This window comes from Passer montanus, unplaced genomic scaffold (genome assembly GCF_014805655.1).
Source record: "Passer montanus isolate IOZ18808 unplaced genomic scaffold, ASM1480565v1 scaffold60, whole genome shotgun sequence".
In the NCBI taxonomy this organism is placed as follows: domain Eukaryota; kingdom Metazoa; phylum Chordata; class Aves; order Passeriformes; family Passeridae; genus Passer; species Passer montanus.
Genome location: NW_024371038.1, coordinates 3,348,173 through 3,373,665, shown reverse-complemented (window position 1 = coordinate 3,373,665; position 25,493 = coordinate 3,348,173). Strand labels below are relative to the sequence as shown.

The window sequence follows — 25,493 nt, the reverse complement described above, 5'->3', positions numbered from 1 at the left end:
AGGGATTAACTAAATGGTTAATGGTTAATGGTAAGCACAATTAAAAAACAGTAGATAAGAGTATACTTCTGTGCTATATTTCTGAATATATTTAAGCAGGATACACTCAGGCTTTCCCTTCACCATATAGCTTGCCTTGTGCAGTGTAAGGTTAAGCCTACTTCTGCATTGGATGGCCAGTAAATTACCACAGATCTCATGAGGTGTTAGTGAAAGCATGGCTGTTAACTTCCATTCCGTTCAATGAATTTAAACTACTGATCCACTGATGAGAAGAATAAGTTTCTGCTGGGCTCCTGTGTGCTTACATGAGAGCTTTTGAAGTCCTAGAAGTGGCTGGTTTTCTCTGAACCATCATGATTGCTAGAGCAAATAAGGGACCCTTGGAAGTGTGTGGCAGGGGTAGTGGAGCCTCCCTTTGTTGCAGCAGGTAATGTTTGTACTAGGTCAGAAATTAGTTTCCTCTTATAGAAGGAGAGCATTGAAGTATTGTTCAGGTATTTTAAGTAACTTGATCTGTGGCTCACCTGGTGGCACAGTCACACACAACCACAATGTAAAACAGCCTGTCAGAATTGGAATATACAGCAACAAAACGATTTGGTTTACTGGCACAGCTATACATCCTTACCCAAAAGTACATGAAAAAGCTGACAGAAGCACTTTTTTTTGTTAATGTAACTCTACCCATAGCAAGAGTTTGCCAGCTAGTTTCCCACAGTGATATGCAATACATTACAAAAAGGAAATGTGCCGCTGTAAATGCAATGTTGAAACTTTTGTGCTTCTCCTATGAAGACTATTCAATAAATGAGAGGCAACAGTCCTCCTCTGGACTCTTGAGCTGGAACCCTCCACAGTCAGTGTGTTATGCTATAATGTAAGCAAGGGATAGCCTGAACCATTTGACCTTGTTAAACTCTACCCAGCCATACAGTTTAACTGGGCCCTGCATTAGTCTGTCTGTTTGGTTTTTTGTTTGTATTAAGATGCCACTTGTTTTACATCTAAGTTGTTTCAGTCCCTAGCTTTTGGTTTTTTCCCCAAAATCAAAGCCTGATATTAGCTCCTAATTACAAATATGCTGAAATGGGTTGCTTGCATGATATTTTCTTCTACAAAAACAATAGTAGTAATTAAAAAAAAATAAAAGGCCATGTAATATGCATAGCAATGGCCACTTTCAAGCTGTTAAAAATTCCAGCAAACCAGATGAATTGCCACCACCAAGTGCTGACTCAATGATAGCTTTTATGTGCACTTTGAATGTTTAGCAGGAAGAGAGATTACTCATTCCTCCACCTTTCTGGGGGACTGTTTGAAAGCTTGCAAATCGTGTATGAGGCCCCTCAGACTGCTGACTGCACTGCATAGTTATTTTGCATCTAGTAAGTTCCAGGATATTGTGACTGTTTTCTGAATAACACTATCCTTTACTGATTGTACTTGAAAACAAATAGTGCTGTTCTAAGTGTTGCCGAGTCACTTTGAAAGGCTCACTGAAAGGTTTCTCACTGCTTACCCCAGATGTAGGGCTGAGGTGTTGGTTGTTCATTGTGTAGGAAGCAAAAAGCCATCCTGCTCACTGAGGTCTCTGCTTACAGTTCTGTCAGGGGCTAAGAAAGCTTCTGTGATCTTGCACTTTAACATTTAGTTAGCATTTTCTGGTTAGTTTTTACAGAATATACCTGCATTTTTCCCCCTGAAGCCTTGTTTGTTTGCTTGTGGAAGAAGGAACAACAGGCATTTTCCTGTACTGGAGAAGACAAGGAATTGTGCTGCATTGCCAGCTGTTGGGCCCCGATGTGTTCCCTGTAGTGTCAAGGGGGCTCATGCTTCCTTTGTGTAAGCCCTTCAATGAGAGTTGAACCTTTGCCATACAGAGAGATGGATTTCTACACCTGTGGGGTCTCTGAAAGGGAAGTGCTTCAGATGTGCGTGTGAACATTTTATATTTTTGTGAAACCTGAATCGGCTTTGAGGTCCCCGGAGACTTTTTTCTGTGCAGCAATGATACTAAGATGCATGCCTTATAAAGGCTATGTTAGCATTGGGCACAAATGACTTATTTCCTGAGTTCAAAATCCTTTCCCCAGCTTCCCTTTTAAAAAAAAAAAAAAAAGTTAGTAAAAGATTATTTGAGGAGAAGAGCCATTGTGATTTCATATGGAGGCCATCTCAGTTCTCCTTTTATATCTGCTGCTCGCCTGGGAGAATACACTGTACACATGTCCAGAGCTTGAATTGTTTTCAGCTTCTTATTAGTTTTGAAAATGCATTTAGCAGTTAACTGCCAGTGTGTGTGCTCCTTCTGGTTACAGCTAACAAGCAGCTGGGCAGTGCATTGAGAAGATGTGGAATTGGTTAACTCTTGTAGAACCACATCTCTGTGTTTCTTCAATTGCCCTTGTAGAACTATGTGGGGAGAGATCCTGTAGGGTAGCACAATGGGCACGTGCTTATTAATAGGGGAAGAAATGAGCAAAAGGAAGTCAAGGAGGAGAAAATCGTTTGGTGTTCTGGCAGGGAAGAAGGGCTGTAATGAGTGAAGTGTGAGTTGTTGCTCAGATAGCGAGGAGATGAGTGAGTGGTGGCATTTAGTAAGAAACTCCTTAAACAGAACTTTACCTCAGGGGGAACGGAAAGAGATACATTAGTGAGTGATTCATTTCAGAGCTCTGAGGTTGCAGATGGCCTTTTGAGAAACCTTTCCTAAGTGAGCAGTTTTACTTTTTCATTGAGAATGATTTTGGTTTGGTGTAGGGTTTGTTTTATTTCTGGTGGGCAGAAAACAACCTCTGTTAGTGTTAGTGTTTTATTTTACAATTAAATATATATCCCTTTATGCTACTATAGGGTTTGTTTGATTTCTGGTGGGCAGAAAACAACCTCAGGGATACTAGTTAGTGTTTTATTTTACAATTAAATATATATCCCTTTATGCTACTTCAACAGTTTTGAAAATCTTGTTACTGAACTTACCCAGTCAAAATTTACACTTTAAATAATGGAACTGATGCCTGTCTGCTGATGGGCCTTTTTCTTTTCAGTGTGGATGAGGTGCAAGTATAGGATATATACGGCCAAATCTTTTTACATGTGGCTGCCATCTGCATGAGCTAAATTACTGCCTATGAATCAGACGTACAATATGCAAGCTCTGCTCTGTATAAAGATCTGCTCCCAACTTGTTTAGAGTCATCCTTTCTCACTCTCCATTTAGTCCTTTCTCTGGCAAACCTCCCATGGACCTCATCTGGATTCTTGCCTGATTAAGGACTAAGAGCTTGACCCTGTGAGATAATAAAACCTCAACATCCTTGCAAAAATGTACAGATTTCAATGGGAGTTGAAGGCAGTGTGTGCTGCTAAAGTCTTCAGCATATATGCTGGGTTTAAGGTAATGATTTAAGGACTTGGCTGTGTTACAGTGTACATACTGGCCCTAACTTGATTAAGCTGTGAGTATATTACTATAATTTCAATCCTCTATGGAAAGGGAAACACATAGTCTCTCTGTGGATTTTGTGGCTTATTTAGAATGAATTTTCATTTTCTGAGTGTGCATATTGAGATGTTTCTCACCAGAAAATTTCAGTTTATTGGTACTTGTACTTTTTTAGGAGCTGTTTTCCTAAAAGCAGGGATCCAAGAGCAGATTGCTTTGGGAAATGGAGGCCATGAAATTGTAAGAACTAGGAAGGGTCGTAACTTTGACTCTTATTGCACACAGCCTTCCAAAATGATTCACTGTTTCCTTAAAAGATTCCAGTATCTCCACGTTTTTGTTAGAAACAAAGAAACAGAAAGCTAATTATCACATCCAGGAAGAAAACACATTACTGAATTAGACCATATAATGAGCACGGTTGGATAGTGACCTTCAGCTCTTTGTATGGGTAATGCTCTTTAGACTTTCTTTGTTTTAATAGGGCGGACTACCCAAACCCAAGGTTTAAAAAGAATTCCACAGAACCTCCGAGTTTTGAAGGGGGAAAGAAATATTTAAATGCTCACATAACCCCCAGATTAGCTTTTTATAAAAACTGGGTAAGTATAAAATGCATTGTGACTTGCAAATAATTTCTAACATAAAAAACTATTCTTTAATGTTGTATTACTGCTTATATGTTTCTTTTGGAATGCTGTTGCACCTAGGAACAAGAAGGAGCCTGAAATTCAATTTTACGTTGAAAGAATAACCCCTAAAAGACAAAAGTTTCTTGATTTGAAGGCTTATAGCATAGCTACAGGATGCCTACCAGGAAAGTCACTTTTTATTGAAAAGCTCACCACAAACACATGTAATATTTAATTAAAGCAAGATTTAAAAAAAACAAAAAACCAAACCAAAAACCAACAAACTGTCACTGAAAAAATGTACGTAGTTTTCTGGTGGTAATGCTTTCACTATTTGGAGACCAGCACTCCTGTTTTTATAAACTTTTTTGGTGCATATACTTCTGTTTTTCATGCACCTATAATTGTCTCTGTACAAGGTTCACAGGGCTGGGTGTCACTGTGATTGCATGTTGGATAGTATCTGGTCAAACATGTAACACTTGTGTGCTTACAAGCATGATGTGTTTTATCTTCCTGCAACATGGACTTCTGCTGTGATGACCTAGTAACACACAATGTTTATACAGATAGGAATAGTCAAGCCTGGATGTTTTGTGAGTTCAGCAGAGCAGATTGCAAAGGCCCAAGCAATGCAACCCCAAAGAGGTTCTAATGAAAAAAAGATAGGAAACAAAGACTAGTAAAAGTGCTCTTGTACACCTTCATGCTTATTCAAGATAGTGCTGTGAACCAGTAACTTTGTGGTCACTTTCCTTGTAGAGACTGGAGGAAGGAAGATGAGGTTTGGCTGAGAAAAGAAATGGGAAGCTGTGAAAAGAAAAAGTAGAATGTAAAGGCTGTGAAGGAAAGGAAGGCAACGTAATTTCTGGTATTCAGTCTGTGTTGTATATGTTCATGGTTATCATAGGTACATGGGGGATGGCAGGAAGGAGGAGGCATCAGGACTTGCCCAGGGAAGTTGTGGATGCCCTATCCCTGGCAGTTTTCAAGGCCTGGTTGGATGGGGCTTGAAAAAGTAGAATGTAAAGGCTGTGAAGGAAAGGAAGGCAATAACGTAATTTCTGGTATTCAATCTGTGTTGTATATGTTCATGGTTATCAGAGGTACATGGGGGATGGCAGGAAGGAGGAGGCATCAGGACTTGCCCAGGGAAGTTGTGGATGCCCTATCCCTGGCAGTTTTCAAGGCCTGGTTGGATGGGGCTTTGAGCAATCTGGAGTAGTGAATGTGTTTGCCCATGGCAGGGGCGTTGGAACTAGATGATCTTTAAGGTCCCTTCCAACCTAAACCATTCTGTGATTCCAAGAGGAGGGAGCATGCATCCATTTTCCTGGCAATTGATACCAAATAATCTTTCCAGTCCCAATTTTCCTTATATAATTCTGAGATTGCAATTCCATTTAAGTCTGCAACACTCTGTTGTTTCCCATGTATGGCTGTTACTGTGTTTCAGGGCTGGACTGCTGGGTTCCGCGGGGTGGAAGATCAGGCAGGGCATGGAGCATATGCTGTACTCTGGCACTCTGGCCAGGTGTTGTTTGATTACATACTCTCACCATCAGTTTCTCCTCCATTAAGTATGTTTTGCAATATGCCTCTTTTTTTTTTTTTTTAAGGAAGATTTGAACAAACTTTAAGTGGTGTTTTTCATATAAAACATTCAAAGAGAACCTGCTGTGTTAGCTAAAAAGGGTTAATTTGAATTCTCATTTAACAGCCACCAAGTAAGTTGCCTAAGGATAAGCTCATTTTTTCAGCTGCTGAATTTCTTTTGCCCTATAAATTAGTGGTAATAATGTTAACAGGTTATAAAAGGGCAAAATGTAGCAATGGAGCCATGTTAGTGCAAACCATTTATCTTAAATGCTAAGTTGCACTTTAAATGATAGTTATGTTTTTAGCAAACTGGGACCAAGCATTTCAAGAGTCTCAGATCCTTAACTTCTCGAAAATACCCTGAAAAATATTTGTCTAGGTTTATGCACCTGGAATTTCTGGCTTAAGTAATCTTTCTTCAGGATAACTTCTCTGTGATGATGGCAACACTGAGCTGTGGTGTAATGGCCTGTGGTCCAGTGGAAGGTGGGTTGGTTGTTTTTCACACATCAGGATTAGAGTAACAGCTGAGTTTAAGATGTAACATCACACTTTGAAAACAGGTTCTGTTTAGAATGTGGTGTCAGCACTGAGCTTGTTAAAATTCAGGTATTGTTTTTGTTGCTTCTGGTCAGTCTTTTTGTGTAAATGTTCAAAATAAGGATTTCTGAGGCCACTTGATCTCTTTGGCTAGAACAGTGATCTTGCAAGGTGAATGCATAGAGAAGTTGTCTCCAGCAGTTTTCAAATTTGTGACATCTTGTATACATACAGCTTGTACCATAAGAAAATGTTATAGCAGCAACCTGAAATGATGAGAAATCTCTAAACCAGACTGTGGTTACTCAGAATCTGTTTAATCAGAACAGTAAACAAAAATTTGTGATCCTCTTTTTCAGCTTTTTATTAAAATGTTATTTTTTAGCATTTCTACCCTCACTCTTCTACCCCACCCTGAAAGCTAGAGGCAAGTCTAAATTGGACTGAGAGTTGAGCTGATATAAGCATTGTATGGCTTCTTCAGTCTCCTTGAAAAACAATTCTGTCTGAATAAAAAGCATTATGTTAATTCAACAATAGTAAATAAATTCATGGTATCCAAAGGACTGTGCCGTGAGATCCTAAATATGTAAATGAATTGAAGTGACACTGTATGCACTTAATAAATTATAAAACCAGTTCAGACTTGTCCCATACCAGGTCTAATATTGCTACATCTAAGGTGATTCTTTGCAGCTGTAAATGTAGTTTCCAGGAAATTAACACAGAGATGAGAAAGCAAGGGGAGTGCAGAAGTGCAATGTGGTTAGCCCTTACAAAGGGGGTAGCTCCAGTTTTGCACTCCATATGAGGTGTTAAGAGTGGGCTTCCATGAACACTGATTAGGAAAGCAATTTTAGGAGACCATGTGTCATGACTGCAATGTCCTATCATTGTAAATGGTGAGATTAGTAGTGCTGAGGAAATTAAATGAAATTCCTTCAGGAAAAACTTTCATGTTATAAACAACAGTCTCTTACATGCTCTTCAAAAGTGAAACAAATACCTTTATATGACTAAAGTTTGATTGATCTCACTTCCCCTGAATGTTTTGTCAGCATCTAGATGAGGTAGCTATGGAGAACATGTATGTGCATACATAAATATTTACACATAAAAATATGCACATATGTATAGTGTAGTGAGGTGTGGAATGAAGTCTTTTTGGTAATCCGAGCAGTTAAGCTGTGACTATTTGTGTTCTCCACCATAGAAATATTTATTCAAAGTGAAAATGCATGAGGAGCTTTTGAAAGCGATAGTTTGTGTCATTATTGTGCTTATCATGGACCAAAAGGAAATTGCACCTGCACGGTCAGCACATTTTCTAAAATCAACAGTATTATTTCTTTCTAGGAAGGTCTTTTCGCATTGAGTCAGTGAGGTTTCACAAGCACAATCAAATCTGAAGGCTCCCAGCTGCCCATAGTAGGGACAGGGGTGCAGGTTATTCCAGTGGTCTTGGTGACAGCCAGCCTTCCCCAAACCTTTCTTCTTGCTCTCAAATGCACTAAAGGCCAACAGAAACCTGCTTAGTCTCTTTATTACTGGGTTACTTTCCTGTCATGTTAGTGAGTTGAATCAGCTCCTGGGGAAGGCAGGTTTGGTCAGCATCAAAAGAGGCATAAGATAGCTGGAAAGTGTTGGTGGGAAGAAGAAAGGTGGAGAGACTGAGGTGCTTGGTTTGGCTGTGGTTAGATGCTGGATGATTCATCCTTCTCATAAACCTGCAATGTTAGGTTTTATTGGTTTTTCATTACCTGTAGAAATAACTGTGTAGGTATAGCTCTGTCAAACCTGCCATCCCACAGACTTGTTCACTTGGTTCCATCTCCACCCAGATGATGTGGCCCCCTGTCTATGTGAAGCTGAGAGCTGTGCCCTGGGTGCCAGGCACAGCATTTGTTACGTGCCAAACAGCCACCAGGGCTGGGGCCTGTCCTGCAGCCAGGCTGGTGCTTCTGAGCAAGCTGCAAACAATATCCAGGCATGAAGTCAGGGTGCCCACAACTGCCTTGGCCTGAGGCATTCCTCAGCACTGGGGCCAACATGGTGTTTCCTGGTCTTTAGAGCCTAGAAAAATGTTGAGCAGAATTGTTCCTAGTTAAAACCAAACTGTATAATAAATATTCAGAAGTCTGAAGAGAGAACCTGTAGCAGGGCATATTCCAGGATTGACTTCCTTGTTGATTCTACAGCTGAGGGCAAGAAGCATTTGGTTAACTGAGTGGGGCTGTGGAAGAGTACGGTAATTTTTGCCTTTTTTCTTTGTTGATTTTTTTAAAGTATCTCTTTTTGTATTTTTCAAGAGAAGACTGAAGCTTTAAACTGTTTTGTGGAGGGAAGTTTTGTCTTGCTTGAGCACTTGATGAACATCAGTTTTTAAGGTTTGTTCAGTGAGACATTTAGTGATAATGAACTCATCTTTAAAGGGTCAGTTATAGGAATTCAGCCTTCAATTGAACTTGTAATCTTGTTATTTTTGATTAGGAAAAAGCTGGTAGCTTTCAATTATGTAGCCATCTTTCCCCAAGTTTTTCTCCTTTTGGCTTTTGCTGTATCTGAGATCCCCACTGCATTTGATGGGACTGAAGCAAGCGGTTGCCAACTGCTGCACCTGAAAGCCTGAGTAACAAAGCCACATTTCTTTATTTTATGAGGGGTCCTGTCCACTGATGAGGGTTTTCAGTCCCCTTGCAGCTGAGGAGCTGGGAAAAGCAGCCCCGGCATGTCCTGGGGTGGCTGGCAGCGTGTGGATCACGTGTTTCAATGCTGCTGCTCTCATTCCAGCCCTGCGTCCAGCAGTGGTGTTTATCAGATCTTCTGACACACAGCACTGAGCAGATGTTCCCTTTTTTAGTATGGAGTGATGCTTCTGACGTGCAAACTGAGATTAGCAAAGGGAAGGCTTATAAAGTTTCATGCTTGAGTGAAGCACCTATATGTCAGTTTCTGACAGGCAGAACTAAGGGGAGGAAAAACCAAGCCCCAGACCAAAAGCCCGCTCTAGCTGCTTTTCACCGAGTGCCTGGTGTTGCAAGCAGAATGCACAAGCTTCAGTACTGGCCAAGGACTAGAGGCAGGACTGCTAGCCTGTTCTTCTGATGGGCTAGTCACAAATGGCAAGGCTCCCGTGCAGCCCTGGGCCAGTGACAAAGTTAAAGCAGAAGATGATTGCAGGAAGTTGCTGTTGAGCTGACAGCCGTACCATCTGGTACTCTGCATTTCTGTGGCTGTCAAAAAGATATTTTTGAAAGGAAATAATTTCTCTCTTAACTCTCCAGATGTGCATGCATCCATATGCACCAGCATCCAGAATTCATTTTTCACCCTCTGAAGACCAAAATATGACTTGCTGATAATTGAATTGACAGATAAAAGCAAGACATCTTATTGAAAGAAGAGCCCTGTGCATGCAGGTGTAGTGAATGCCAAGTGTTGATGAAGCTTAGGGGACTAGGTAGGAATGGTTAAATGGAATAATAGGGGCTGAATTGGAAAGAAAACCAGCTGTTGAGAAGGAAAGGAGCTCATAGAGGTGATTAAAAAAAAGGGTACAAACAGAACTCCTATAAGTTCAGTGTGTCTGTGTGAAGAAAAGGAAGAAGCTTGGGCCAGATAAAAGAAATTAAATAAAAGGAAAACTTTGGCTGTGCTTTTACTTTGAAGCTTGGATAACCTATCAAAAATAATACTAATGTTATGAATTAAAGGAAAATCTGTTAATGGTTTGTAGAATTGTGTGATACTGTAATTGTTTAGGAATGCTTGTGAAGTGTCTAATAGATTCAGTAAAAGCAATTGGAAAATTCTCTAAACTGCAAGAGTAACTATCAGCTCTGTGGTTGGGATGCCCCTGAACCAGTAAACACAAGACACCTCTCAATCTCTCTGATCTCATTGGGGTTGCTCTCATTAGTCACCAGGTAAGATAAACTCTTCATTGCATAGTAGTGCCCCTTGGACGCTGTATTTTTGAGCAAAAGATGGCTGCATATGTAGTTCCAAATGAAAGACAGTAAAGATCAAGCATGTGACAGCTGCTTGCAATTCTGAAAAATTGCCATGGGATATTTTTAATCATTATGATTAAAATAAAAAAAAAGGCAAAACAATCAACAAAATCCATCTATGCCAGAAATCTTACCCCTGTCCTCCCAGTCTAGTGTATGCATTTTATAGTCTTACTGTATATTTTGGTACCTTCATCTATACTATTGATACTGCCTGAGATGGGAATCCAGCAGTTTTTCTGTTGGTTTGAAAATCATTAGAACTACTATCAGCATTTTCAAGAATACCCATGAGTATGCAAAGAACTGAAGTATATATTTGCAATTTAAATAGGTAACATTTTGCTGCAAGAGGCTCAGAAGACTTGTTTCCTTAGATAAGCACAGATTGCTGAAGTTTACATGTGTGTTTTTGTGCATGCTCTTTGATGAATTGTTGTTTGGCTGATCCTGAAAGTAAGTATGGTTCTCTCTCTTTGCCTCCTGAAACTGATTTTATGAAATCTGTGATTTCCTTCTCTGTCATCTTTAATTTACCCAATTTTAGGAATACAGTAAAAGCAGTAATGTGGGTAGGCTGGTTTGACAAGTTCCAATACTGATTTATTAAAATAAAATGGTTTTGAAACCCAGTTTAGAGTTTTTTGCTCTAAGCAGGCATTAAATTTTTATGCAGTTTTTTTCCCTTTTGGCCCTAATACAGAGCTCTCATGTAAACCAAGCAGAATGCTTCCTGTTGTTTTCTGATAAAAAGTGCACTTCCATTCATTGTTTCCATGCAATTTCCTATCTTTCTGTGGTAAAGAGGGGTAAATCTGAGACAATTTATAGGCTGCCTCTAGGGAAAATAGACTTTTATAACATGAAGTTTGAATGTTTTTGGGACTAATGAACAAGGAACGTTAGAAATAGTTTGTGTCTGTTTGTTTTTTTTCTCTTTGCACAATCACTTTGCTGAAGACTACTTCATCCATTAACAGTGATGAAAATTGAATGCTAAATTTGCTTCTTCTGTTAAGGCTGTTAAGGCCTTTGCTGTTTCTTTGCATTTTTTAGGTATTGCTTGTTATCTCAAATAATTTTTGTATCTTTTACAGTCTTGTTAAAAGTTTGTGATTTGCATCAGGCATTTCTGAAATACAGCCGTGCCTGGGGGGCAGGGAAGCCCTCAGTTTAACACTGACCTGTTCAAAAAATATGGGTGCTTCATGGGGCAGAAGATTAGTGCAAGAGAATAATCTGCATTTGATTTTTAGACTAACTGCTTGAAACTTGGGGTTTTTTCCTACTACTTGAGGATAACAAAAGGAAAAAGTCAACAATTCTTTTTGAAACATTGGTGGACCACTTTGTTTTCAGTTCTTTGACGTGGAAACCAGAAAATGTGCTTTCTGGATGTGTTTAAATGAAAGTCAATGCATACATGCTGTTCTGTTTATGAGTACTAAAAAGATGCTCTTATGTTAGTGGAAATGTTTTCCAAATATTGGCTTGGGAGAAGGAATAGGAAGAGAGAGTAAGAGCATATGTGGATGAGTTTGCACATTGAGGCATGGAAAAATACTAGGAAGAGTTCCTGTAAGCAGTGTTTTGCAGCAAACCTCAAGAGAAGGTAGGGCTCTGACAGTACTTCTGGTCAGAACGAAGTACAGCAGAGGTTACATAAAATGTAGCTCTGTGGTAGAGTACATCTGCTTTTGAAAGACTTCTTTGTTTTCCAGGTGCAGATGTTTGTTTTCTAAGATTATGCCTCATGGGTAGCAATGTCTTGAGACTGTGCTTAGCGGATGTTAAACCAAACAGGTTTTTCATTCATTGCCTTTTCTGTTTAGTTAGCTTAATATGTGTATAAATAAGACACCTAGAGTTTCTTTTGTTAAACAAGATGCTTAACTGATTGACATTTTCTATCTTTGCCTTGCTTGCTTAGGTATTGAAATAGAGTTTTGCTGTGTAACAAAGGAGTATGACTTTATAGTTTTCAATTTTTCATTAAATGGATAATTTAGGTTTAATTCATATTTTCTAAGTGGCAGCATTTTACTACAGCCGTTGAGTTTTGAGAGTTAACCTTTCCAATTAAATTTTGTTCAGTTTTATGTCCTAATAAGGACAAAAGATCAATATAAGCTTATTTTTCAAAAAGTAAAAGAAGAAATTTCTGATTTTAAAATTTAATTTGAATTTTTTTTGTACATGGAAAAAACTGTGAGGTCCACGCAGGTAACACTTGAAATTAGATCATCTCTGCTAAACAGAGATAAACATTGTGCTTTTACCAGTGCGTGGGAGCCATGGGAGTGGATGTTTTGCAACACATCCACCAGAGAGGCATAAAAAATTACTTTGCTTAGAAGGAGAAGCCAGCATCAGGAGTTTGTACCAAGCAAAACAGCAACCTAAAAAGGTATGGGGCATGTAATCTGAATGATTCCCAGTGGGCCGGCAGATGATGTTAGATGGACTTTACTATGTATAACAGAAATGTCTAGAGAAACTGCAGAAAGCAGAGGATCAAAAGACATGGGAGATTAAGTGTAATCTAATGTGTTGAAATGTCTGAATAGTTTGGTCCATACATGGAATAAGTCTGGGCAGAGTTGATAATAGTGGAATAGGAATTAATTGGCGGATAATGGTTGGGGATAGACAGCACATGGAGCTAGGGTCTAATTGCATGTAGCATTCTCACCAAGTGTCAGTGTAAAGGTGAAGAACGTAGGTTAATGCATAGTTCCAGAGAATTTTTTGTTGTTGTTGTTCCTTGAAGAAAGGGGAAGGGTGCAGGGATGGTGTCATGGAGTTGCTGGAGGTTAGTGAGCTCAATACACTAGAATAGGAAACCACTGCTGAGTTTCGGCAAAAGCACGTTTTTAGTTAGTACAGCTTGTGTGTTTTAACTCCTTCTACAACCAAATCTTGCCACCTGTACTGGATATTTCTTCAGGATATATTTTTTCTCAGTAGAGGTTTCATAGCTCATTGAATTCAAATAGATACCTGTGGCGTCTGATATCTGGGGTGTTTTGGTTGATTTGATTGGCTTATTTTTTTCAAAATAGCCAAAATTAGTCCATGATTGTGAATCTTCTCCCTGCAACTTTAAACCTCTCATCCTTATTCCAATGGTGATTCAGTCAAAAGTAGCTCCACCGTGAAAAATATGCATTCAATGTGACAGTAAAAGAACTCCCTGAAAATTAAGGATCTGAAGGGAAATGTGTAAATTTATACAAATAAAAAATGCTTTAGACAGTCATCTTTTTTTAGTCTTTATCCTGGCCAGTATGAAGGTCTGATATTCTGTACCCTGCATCTTTCTTACAGTGGTTGCACTTACTCAGAGAGGAAAATCATGGAATCCAGGAGTAGTCTTGGACAGCCCAGCTCCTTGTGGGTGCTGATCATTGTGGAGGTGCTTCTGCTATTCGTGAGCAGAAACGCTGAGGTTTCCTCTATGCTGTTGTCTCTCGACACAAAGCTGTGTAATATTTCCAACCATCTGATCTTGTCTTTTCCATCTCTCAGGGCTGCTTGCCGGAATGAACTGGTCCCGAGCATTAATATCGTGTTCAAGTGCTTGCTTGTGAGAGTGAAACTGTTTTTTTCATGGTTACCTTTAATGAAAGCTGCCCTTCATATTAATAGTGGAGGTTGTCCATTATCCTCTACATTCAAATGACTAGGAATTTGGCTTTCCAGGTGGTCTTCTGTGAAGGTATGTGCAGGAAGGAATTTAGTATTTATTGTTAGAGAGCCACTCATAGAGAATAAGTAGTAGTGACTAACATTTCTCTGGTAGTGACAGTTGTCACTTCCCTCTGTAAATTCTTACTTGCCTCAACTCTTGTGTATATTTTTTGGTATGAATACTTCCCTCAGTAAGAAACCCTCTATGAGAAGGAGGTTGTGTAGGTGATAACAATTGCTCCATGTAGAACAGTGGCCCTTTGCCCATGCACTTTTATCTTTAGAAATGAGTGGTGAATATCAAGGAAAGAAGTTATTGCTGAGTTTTGCTCAAGTGCTCTGTGAAGCTTTTTAGTTCAAGATTCATATGATTTCTGCTCTCTGTTGTCATTCAGAAGTAGGTTTGTTCAAGCCATCATTGTCACAAAGAGAGTTAAAAGAATACCCTTAAAATTAACTTTCTCTAAAAGAACTTTTGTGAAAGTCTCTCATTTAGGCACACTGAAATCTCTGCTTTAGTTAGCCTCTTCCACATCTTAATGCGCCTTTCAACATAAAGTGATGAATTCTGTTTTTATAAATAATGACTAGATTACTGTCATTCTCTCATTCAAAAATCAATTTCAGTTAAGCTGTCCTTCTTCTGAGGAATGTTCTATCCCATGGGTGTGGCTTGTACCCTCTGCTGGGGCATATAGGAACCATGCTAATGTGCTGTGGAGCCCCCAGCACAGATTCACGCAATTTGCAGGAGCTGCTCGCGCTTTTCAGCTGGCAACACTCCAGAAATCACCATGGAAATACAACAGAAACTACATTACCCTTTACTATTGGAATAAAGTCAATCACAGTTGAGTTGGTCTTGGGTTGTTGTGTTATCCCCCTTTGTCTTACTCCCATTTCTGCTACCTTCTTACAGCAGAACACATGTTACTCATTAGCATGGATGATATGGGAAACAGGAATGTTAAAGTTGGATTGAATATGTTCCAGATGGACACAGCTACACAGTATCAAACAAGGTTGGGTCTGCACTGATTTCCTTTAACATATTAATTGAAAGTGAAAAATAATTCCATACTCAACAATTCTCCAGAATTCTGAATTCACAAAACATTTGCAATAAGCATTATATTGGAAAATATATACCTAATAATTGGTTCTTATAAATAAAACTGCCTAATCTGCTTTCCATCCTCTAAAGGCATTAAGCAACAAAAATTTGATTTTTGTAGGAGCCAGGATTCACTAACAGGATTAAGTGGTTACATGCTCCAAAGTTAAATAAAACCCAAGGGTGGCTGTGTGTTCACACACTTAAATTCTCAGCAGAGAGGGCATTAAAGGCTTGTGACAGCACTAGGATGGATAAACTGGAAGATATCTTTGACCCTTTAAGTGTGTTGATTGGGATGGAGATGCAGGACACTATCTGTACATATTTACAAGGCAATCTTGATGTTTTAATTGGACATTGATAATGAATTTTGGCAGAATGTCGGTGTCACTGGTGCAGGTGAGGTTGGCAGGAGCAGGGTGTGAGGCTGGAGTGGGAAACTGGCAAAGGCTCATCCTGGGGTTTGTGGAGGGCAGAGCAACAGTAAAGCCCAGGTAGGATGAGGCTGTGGTTTCATGTTGGCTTTTCAGGTAGGTGGCATGGAGGTGATAAACAATCAGATTAGTAGAATTCTAGAGAGGACTTTGTTTTGGTTTCTTTTTCAGAGTGGTAAATGTGCATTTTGTAGGATTTAAACTACATAGATGAGGTAGCTGGCTTTCTAGTCGGAGAAAAGTGGCAGGAAGGAAGGAAGATGAAGGTTCTGTGAGGGAGGCAAAAGTTGCTGATTTGGGTAGAAGAGAGCTCTTGCACTCCCACTAGAGTGACGGTGCCTTGTAGCAGCATCCACCTTTGAGTGGGGCAGATGTGCAGGTGCAGTAGGAAGGGCTGGAAAGAAATGCAGTTTATGAATGTTGAGCCAGCAGCTCCAGCATTGTTATGGTGCATGCAGTATAAGAACAGACTAAAGTACAGCATAAATGCAGAGGAGGTGGCAGAAGGAGCTGCCTTGTGCCATTTACAGGCTGAGCATTCAGTGGACTTTGTAATCTAGAAATAATTTTTCCTTTTACTTGCTGCTACCTGCAGGCATGCCAGTGTATGTGGGCATGGCACTACACCCGGGTTAGTGGTTGGGCAGGTATGCCAGTAGCAGCCCATGAGGGTTATGATTTGATATTGCCAGTGTAAGAGAACTGATGATTGAGTTGCTGGGAAGGGCAGTATGGACACACCTACTCAGGCACCTGTGTGAAACTTGGCAAAAATTAGACAGCAGGAGCTGTCTAATAAGTAACCTCTCAGTTATTTATCCCCACAGCATGCCTTGCACATGGGCAGTCTCACAGCACGTGTGGTCTGTTTGCAGTGGAGCATCATCCAGGTAGTCCAGTTGTTGGTTCAGATTTCCAGGGCTATATCCCTTTCTCTTACAAGGCTGGCTGAAAGCAGTTCTATCAAATGCAGTAATTTCCCCAAAGCATTGGTTTCTTGGACTGTGTGGCTTAGAGCAGCTTTGTGCACCTCTTCCCTCCAAACAGATCTGGCAGAGGGGACATGCCCCAGGCTGCCAAGGTGTGCAGGCAGGTGCTGTGCAGCTGCACTGCTAGAAGAGTGGCCCTACACCAGTAAGCCCTGCTCAGGAGTGGCACGGCACGTGGGCTCGCTGCCAGCGAGGTGACGGAATTTCTGCTGGAGATCTGGCCCCTGTCCAGCCAGGGTGGAGCACAGGCAGAGCAGGCATGCCTCATTCTGCCCGTCCATGTGCAGATAAGCTCAGCTGCACACAGTCATCCAGGATGTGAACTTCTGCTCCCTCCGGGACTGTTTCCATCTTGCATGTTGAGCAGAACAGAGGGATTTCTTAATGTGCATTTGCGGTGCCAGCAAAGGAGGCAGTTACAGCCTGAACGAAACGGTCACAATCATCTTCCCCTTGTAGGATGTGAGGGGAAAATCCAGATGTCTTTTTACTCTAATGTATTAAATTTGTTCAGAGTAAGTACCAGATGAAGGCTGGAGGGGAGGATTGGCAGATGTCCTGCATGGGAATAGGTGTTCACAAGGAAATCACAAGGGAGGTATTTACTTTTTCTCCTCAGCCTTTGCTAAGTAAAATGCACATTTTTATCAGCAGCTCCATTTCTGGTTTTGTTCAGTCTTGTGCCTTGTTCTTTGTGGGTGAGTGTGTGTTCTGATTGAAACATCTTAACCATCAATTCCATTCTGCCCAACAAGAAACAATTCAATGAACAAGTGCTCCTTTCCTTCCCAGCCCAAGAAATGCTTGTGGAGTTTAGAGAAGTGTTTTGTGCAGGTTGTGTAACATGGTGTGCTGTAGGACTTACACATCAGCAGCTGGGTTAATTTATCAGTAGGTTTTCTGATCTGCTCTTGTACATCAGGAAAATGCAGCCTCTCTACTGGCTTTGTTATTGTTACAAATCCTCAATATTTCTTCAGCTGTTACAAAGGGCAACTTTTTAATTAATTTTTTTTTCTTAAACTGAATCATATCATTGCTTGGACCGGTCTCATTTTGAATGTGTATTCTTTAAAAGGAGTTAAATAAAAACCAGAAAACCTCAAGTCAGTGCTACTGCCAAGCTCCTCATGTAGGGAGAAGAAAGTTTGTTGATCCTTTGTACCCCAAGCACATGCATGAGTAATTTATGCCTTGAGCATTGCCTTTACAAATATTCCTGCTCTGTGGGAGCTCATAGGATACGCACTATGCACTGGTGGGTTTCAGGAACGGCCTCTTTGTGGCCCGAGGCACTGCAGAAATCTCCCTGTGCTCAAGGGCTTTGCTTTTTCCAGATAGTCTGGTTTAAGACAGACTCTGACTTGTGAGTAAATGGCCAACTGCAAACTGTATTTTGAAAGAACCGTGGTTTTAACCAGCAAAGTGTAGGTCAGTGCTAATATAATTAAACATAGTGTACGGCAGTGTCAGATGATCTCTAGTGCTACAATAGCTGGCTTTAGACTTGACAAAACCAGATAGAACTCTTCCATTTAATCAGTTGAATTTTCTTTATTTTGAACTTCCTTCAAAGGAAGCATGTTACTTCAATTGCAGATGTGCACAACATGGAAAAAAAACTATGCTTCTGCCTTGTGTTTCTCTTTTATGCCTGGCTGCCTCTGAACTGACTGGTTCATGTGAGTCTAATTCTTATCTGAGTGACTTTGGTGCAAATTAGGGGTTAAATCAATTACGTTCTCCTGTGACCTTCTGAATCAAAAACATACATGTATCTGTTACTGTCAGGGGTGGGCTTGAGCCATTTTGGAAAAGCAGGGCTGCTTTTCATAAATATTTGTCTTGATTTAGTTTCCTGGGATATAGTTTAAATGTAAACTGCTCTGTATGCTTTGCTTTTGTGCTATCTTGCTCTATCACATCACACGGTCTCACGTACTATATAAGAGTATGGCACTACATCATGCTGTGGTGATTATTTGAAAGGGCGTACACTCTGTTTTGGACTAGATAACTGTTATCAGTGCAGATAATTGCTGTCAGACACAAAATAGACTCAGTAAACAAACATTTCATTTTATCATGTGACAGATGCCTGCTGTTTTGTACTATGTATTTGAATGATGTTCACTATAAATCAGCACTGCTTCAAAAGCAACAAATCCAGCTCGCCCAAATCCTTCCTGACATAATTACCTTTCTGGTAGATATTAAGTTTTCATTGTTATATACACATGATGGCATTTACAGTTGCAGATAACAGTGTTTGACATAAACATCTAAGACAAACCAATTCCCCTGACCGCTGTCACTGGTGGTAGTGGGGTTTTTTGTTTGTTTTTTTTGGAGGTTTTTTGGGGGTTGTTGGTTGGTTTTGGTTAAAATTTTTTGGTTGTTTTGTTTATTTTTGGTTTTGTTTAGTGGGTTTTTGTTAGACTTTTCCCCCCCTCTTTGTTTTCCTCTCTTGTAAAGAAAAGAATATGTTCAGTTCTGGAATTCATACTTGAAAATTTAGGCTTTCAGAGAGAAACAAACCAATGAGTTAGCATATTCAGGAGAACTTAGAAGTGCAATGGGAGTAAAAGTCTTAATTTTGTGGAGAATGAACACGAAGCTTCTGCTTGCGTTCCCGTGGATTTTCTGAACAGAAGGGTGATCGCTATTTGACAAGTATAAACAATGTATTGCTTTTTCTTTCTCCCAGTGATGTATGTCTGTGTCTTTCTGTGCAGGTCCTGTGCCTCAGAGGGAATGTGTCTTATTGCCCGTTAACAATTCACACCCAGTCCATGCCTTATTGGAAAGCTTTACAGTCTTGTCTGGCTGTGCAAGCCGGGGCACGACGAGCCTGCCCCAAGAGGTGCATGTCCTCAATCTCAGGAACCCCAAGGAGGCTCTTGGCCATCATGAAAGAGAGGTAAAGGGGAAATTACTTTTTCTCCAGATCCCTGGTGATAAGTATGTCTGAAAATGGGATTATTATATGTTAATTTGCTGCATGAAGTTATTTCTGAATTGTCACTGAAGTACCACAAAGAACCATGTACAATTTGCATGGAGAGTGTCCACCTACACTTCACATGTCATATGAATAAAATGCTTCCATACCTAGCCACCCTCTTCATTATCTTTCACAACCACAAAGTATACTTGAAAAAGGTAGGGGGTGGGCAAAGGAAATAAGAAACAGATTTAGATCTCCCACAGGCCTTTGCAGAATTGGCTGTCTTCAAAAGCAGATCGTTTACCTAAATGTGTTGTAAATTAACATGAATACCTTTGGATCCCTGCCATGACCACTATAAACAAACACTGAAGTTTAGATTCTTTTACCAGTGTAATACAGCCTTAATGCTTTGCTGAGGGGGGACTGCTGTACAGAAAGCAAGTGTTGCTGGCTGTGGAAGTCAAATTACTCATTTATGTGTGCTGCACTTGGAGGGACTGGCAAAAACTTCAGCTGTTCTGAAAGCAACAGCAGAATAAAATTTTTGATGTAAAGTTGTGCCATATTATTGTTTACTCTCAAAACACATCAAAACAGAGTGCCAAAGAACAAAGAAAACATTGCATGCCATGACAGCTGAGCCTTTTGTTCATATTCTTACAGTATTACACACACAAATCCTTAGTGCTGTGTCCTGTGGGAGCAACATGTGGGTACACAATTAGAGAATTTGTAAAGAGAGAGCAAAGATGATGCTCTAACAGGGAGAAACTTAGGAAAAGAGGGTCTAAATCTGTGCTGAAAGAACTTTCAAGGGGGGTCTTTCTTAGTGATTAAAATAAAAGCAGAGACTCTTGGCCAGAATCAGTCTTTCTACTGACTGCAGTATCAGCCTTGTTGGGTGTGTGGTGACTTCAGCTCAGTGTGTATTGTATGCATCCATGAAACTTCAGCTGTTGTGTTCATTTTCAGTATATCTATGGTCTTAAAATGTCTATTGTATGATGAGAAATTATTTACAGTTTTTTCAGTAGATATCTCATTGGCTTCCATTAATCAAAATTGTCAGATCTTCTACTGTCATGAGATGAATAGAAAAATTATGCTTTTTTGGTGGGACTGTGAATGAGGAGGAGATATTTTTATATTTGGAGGGGGTGATGGGGGTTTGTTTTGAGATTTCTTTTTTGTTTTGTTTTGTTTTTGTGTTCTTTAAACCTTTCTTAGTATGCCAGGCACTGGGTTATCAGCCTGACAAGTGCACTGTGAATGACTGAAAAAAGTGTAGGTATGATCAGTTCTCTGGACATGAAGACCAAATTGTTGGGCTTTTTGGTTTTCTCTGGGTTTTGTGGGTTGTTTGCTTTCAAGGGGTGGTTGGGGTTGGTTGTTTTGGATTCTTTGAGCATAGTTTCTGACAAGAACTAAATAGCTGTATGTGATTCTGCTGTAAGTTTTTCAGTGCTTCTCTCATCTCCCAGGAAACTTTAAATCCATTGCTAAGTCATAGGCATATTTGGTATGAGTAGATCTCACAAGGTAATCACAAGTTTTATTGAAAGTGACCACAAGAGTGCCCGCAAGGTTGTGGTACTGGGGAGCTTGTAACTTCTTGGTTACTAAAGGGTGCCCAGGGCAGGGATGAAATGGGCTGCAGCTGGAGCTTGTACCTCCCAAGAGAGCAGCATGACTCAAGTCCTTTGGATTTGGGCATTTGCATAAGCCCAAATCCAAATTTCCCTCTGGGCCGCTGCTGGCGTGACGCGGAGCTCTGCGCAGCTGTGAGCGCGCAGCGTGAGCCAGTGCACGAGCGGTGCCCCTGCCGCCTGCTCGGGGTGACACAATGGCACAATGACATACTTGCCTTTGAGTAAAATACTTGTGTCCAGCAGAAAGAGGCTGCTTGAGACTCGTCTAACGTGCTTGTGATGAGAAAGCAGTTTGCCCTAAGCTGACTTGTCTGTGAGCTTTGGGGGTGTTCTGAAGTGTAGGGCACTGAATGGATCTCAGCATTTGAAACCCGCAGCCTCCTTCTCCCATTTCCTGAGCAACTTCCAGTCACGGCCCTTGGAGATGGCTGCTCTAAAAATGCACAGGAAGCTGGAGCAAGGTTTGCTGGCAACAGTGTTGAGCAAAAGAGTGTAAACAACTCGGAAAGATCAGATTTTACTTATAGGATCAGACTCGGAGAACAAAGCAGAGCAAATGTTATCTTTTCCATTATTGTAGAAACCAACTCCAAGTGGCCCTTTGTCTAAAAGTAGAATGTACCCATCACCTTAAGTTACATGAGCTTGATTTACCAGCTGAGGTATTTCCTGTTGCCTGCAAATGCTGATAGCAAAGGTAGAGATTTGTTTATCATGTAGTATTTCCAGTAGACTCCTAAATAAAACCAGTAGTTTTGTTTGACAGCACATTACTTAGATTTAGCAACATCGAAAGCCTGTTTAAATAAATCACGTATTTGTTCAGAGGTTGGCTGAAGTTCTGATGATATGGAATGCAAGATCTGAAAATTTTTAAGTGAAGGCTTACTTTGGAGGTTGGGTTGTTTCGTTTTTAACCTGCACTATGCTAGAATGCTGCTAAATTACACATTCTTTACTTGCTGGGAGGAGTGTAAACTTCCCCTAGCAAATTCCTTAGAGGGTCCATGCATTAAACATACTCGTGCAGTTATCACGGTTCTCATAAAGATGCAACATATGTGTATGCATTAATTTAACTCTCTTTGGCATTCGTGTGGAATATAAAGACAACAAACGTTTGCAGATTTAAGCATAGGAGGGGTGGCTGATGAGGGGGAGGGCATGTGGCAGGGGTGATGCAAGCAGGCTTTTCAGTAAGGGTTAGTAAGATTTGGGTGCTTTTCCTTCCCTATAAACTGGGAATAAAGAAGATAAAAGACAGACTGGAAATGTATAGGAGCGTGCATTATGAACAGCCTTTGTTAAACTGAAGTTTACCACTTCTGTGTTACGGCAGAAATCTGGTAAATATAAGATCATATAATGAAATGTTGTTATCACATTTATGATCTTCAAGGAATTTGTTTGTATTTTAATTCATTAATCCCATTGGGATGAAATCTTGTATGTTGAGACTGGGAATGTCTTCTTTCTTCAAGTAAGAACCCCCGAAGTTCCAATCTTTTTCAAATATTTCTTAGAAATGTCTTTTATCACAATTCATATTTGGCCATGCTTTATCATAGGAAATAGAATACGGGTGCATGTAATAGCCTCAAGTGTTTATATTGAACTTGGCAAGAAAAATGCAAGCCTTTTTTGTTTGTTTTAGTTGATCAAATATTCCTGGGGAAGTGAGTGCGTGTGTGCATTTCTGTACTGATCTGGGTCTCAGCTGAATGCCAGGAACTACTGAACTCTTACAATAACTTTCTCTTTGGCGCTGGGTATCTTCACTGCTTCAGTTTCTCACTTTTTAGAAAGGAGATAGTTGCTTCCTCATGGAGCTGTTTGTTCTGAGGAAGTTATTGTTTGTAGAGTCACTTGGAAACTCTAGAAATTTACACCAGAAGAATGTGTATAGAAGAGCATAATTTTTTTTTAAGATGGAAGCGACTTTTTAGGTATATTATCAAGTCCTAAATTAATGGAGGATTCTTTTCTTATGCCTGCTGGTTGAATTTCCCTGAGCTGCTTCGAGCACACAGTTACAATTGAAATAGTTAACAGGAGAGAGGAGGGGCATATAAAGTTAATCTCATGTGAACACTTAGGATTGAATACATATGAATACATGGAATCAGAGTTCCTGGCAATGGATTCACTATTGTTTTCGTTGACATCCTCATCCTCAAAAACTTTAAGATGTTATGCCTGATACAGATGTTTAACATGTGTTATATGAAATGAAGGCAGGAAAACTAAGGACTTGTCTTAATTTTTATAATTTTGAGTAACACCACTGAGGGTGTAATAATTTGATGGACCTTTTTCCCCACTGTTTATTCAGTGCTGCTTGGCAAAAAGTTAATAATAACAACTTTAAAGTTTCCTTTGATAGTAAACATGATATTAAAATGGCTGTTAGCTCCTGGAATAAGCTAATTATATTAGGCTGATCCTGAATTCAGGATAATTTTTCTGTGTCACAGTGTTTTGGCTTTTTATGATTTGAAGATCTGGGTGATAAAGGTGATGAAAACCTGGTTAATTTTGTGTATTATGTTACATATTTACTGCATTTCCCAGTGTGTTTGTTTCAACTGTTTTCAGAAGTTTTATACTACAACAGCCTTACCCAAGGCTATGTCAGGGAAAAATGTTTTGTTTCATGCTCAGGCATCCAGAGATCAGGAACAGCCTTGAGATTCAGCTCAGATAAAGGGGCCACTTTCTGGGCATATTTGAAATGTGCTGACCTGCAGCACCAGAGTCATGGTCAGAGGGAGCCTGGAGGTCATGTGCTGACAGCAGGCAGGAAGGGAATTCAAGGTTTGTTACTTGACAGCTGGACTTAGTGAGGATTTTGTTACCTATTCATTTGTTTGAATAGGTACACAGTGCTGCACGTGGGTATATTTAGTACTTCTGGTAGGTCAAAGGCCTTTGCTTTGAAGAAAAATAGTTGCTGCTTTAGAAAAAGAAGCTCTGAGAGAGAAAACAAGGCACTGTGCCTCTGCCAAGGTACAGACAAATTCTGAACTTTGCAACGGTGTTTTTCTTTTCTTGCCTCTTCGCTTTCTGACCACCTTAGCTTGGCAGCAGTAGTGGATCTCTAGCTATAGCTGCAGACCTGCATGTTTCCATGCAAGTATGTTCAGGGGTTTTGAATCTTCAGCCTCTTCAGCTGGCCAGCTCTCCTGTTATACTGAGCCCATCAAGGTCAATTCAATCACTTCACCCGTTACTTCTTGTTCCTTGATGATGGGTGGTTGATGAAGTTGTGCAGAGGCAACATAATCAGTCATCCTGGCTATACAAAATAACAATGGAAAATGAGTTTGGCCACCTGCGAGCCTCTCTGTCAAATTTGAGGTTGACTACTGCTTTTTATTGTAATCATTTTGCATGGTGTTTTGTGAGGGAAGGGTGCCACATAAGAAGGATGAGAATGGGAAGTGCAGATGAATTACTGCTTCCACCAGTGCTCTGTGCAAGTGAGGTCTCAGAGTCAAGCTGTGAGTGACAGTGTGACAAATGTACTCCAGGAACACCCTGTATGTGATGCTTGGAAAGCAGGAGTTCCTCATCACATGCATCTTTGATCCTGGGTTATTTCCAAAGCTTGCCCACAGATTGTGGTAGCCCCACTGGCTCACCAGGGTGGTTTTGCAGGCTGCTGTTTACTCCCTTTACGCACAGCCATGCCCAAGAGCCCAGCTGGAGTACTGGACTGAATCAGAAAAAAAAGTACATTATAGACCTTATAAAGCCTTAAAAATAGTGGCAGCATGCGCCACAGAAATCATTCAGTGTCTGACTGAGATAACTCCATGACTGCTGAAAGCTGCAACTTCCATGCAGCTGATACATTAAAATGACATTGATGTCTGAATTGCCTTCATGATAAACATACATTACCATATTTTTAAGAAGTGGAGTTTGCTTGTTGTTGGAAAACCATTACAATGCTCTTTCCCCTCTTCTCTTTGTTAGTGCTTTGAGGCATCTGTGCTTGTATAAAATCCCACCTTTTTTAATGTGGCTTTTTCGTCTTGTTTCGACTGCAGTCTTTGCATGTTGTTTTTAGCCAGCTCAGGATTTGCTGGTCACTGGATTTGGCAGTCCTTTCGCGTTCTGCCCACCAGAACTGCCAGAGGAAGTCCTGTGTTGGCCAGAGGAGCCTGTTTGTACAGAGCCTGATGTCCTGCAGGAGCGTGGCTTGACGCGTGTCTGCCCTTAAAGAGGCAGCAGTGACATCTCATGACTTGGAAAGTGCTGTGCAAAGCCTCGGTATTTTCCGTTTTTAGAAATGGGCCTGTTTGCTGTGTGCAGAAAGTGAGCCGTGCTCTCAGTTGAGAGCTGTGTGGAGCGGTGGCTGAAGCCCTGCCAAGGCCTACCACAGAACACTAACGGGTTCAGAAGGAAAAACGTCACAGAGTTTTCTGAC

General features: G+C 40.4%; 1 protein-coding gene across 1 annotated transcript in view; it reads left to right on the top strand.

The window, feature by feature from the left end:
• TGFBR3 (transforming growth factor beta receptor 3) overlaps positions 1 to 25,493 on the top strand; it is a 111,127-nt gene that overhangs the window by 24,440 nt on the left and 61,194 nt on the right. Inside the window, exon 3 of the mRNA XM_039727071.1 lies at positions 19,198 to 19,382. Within this exon, the coding sequence (XP_039583005.1) occupies positions 19,198 to 19,382 (185 nt within the window). The remainder of the gene's footprint in view (positions 1 to 19,197; positions 19,383 to 25,493) is intronic.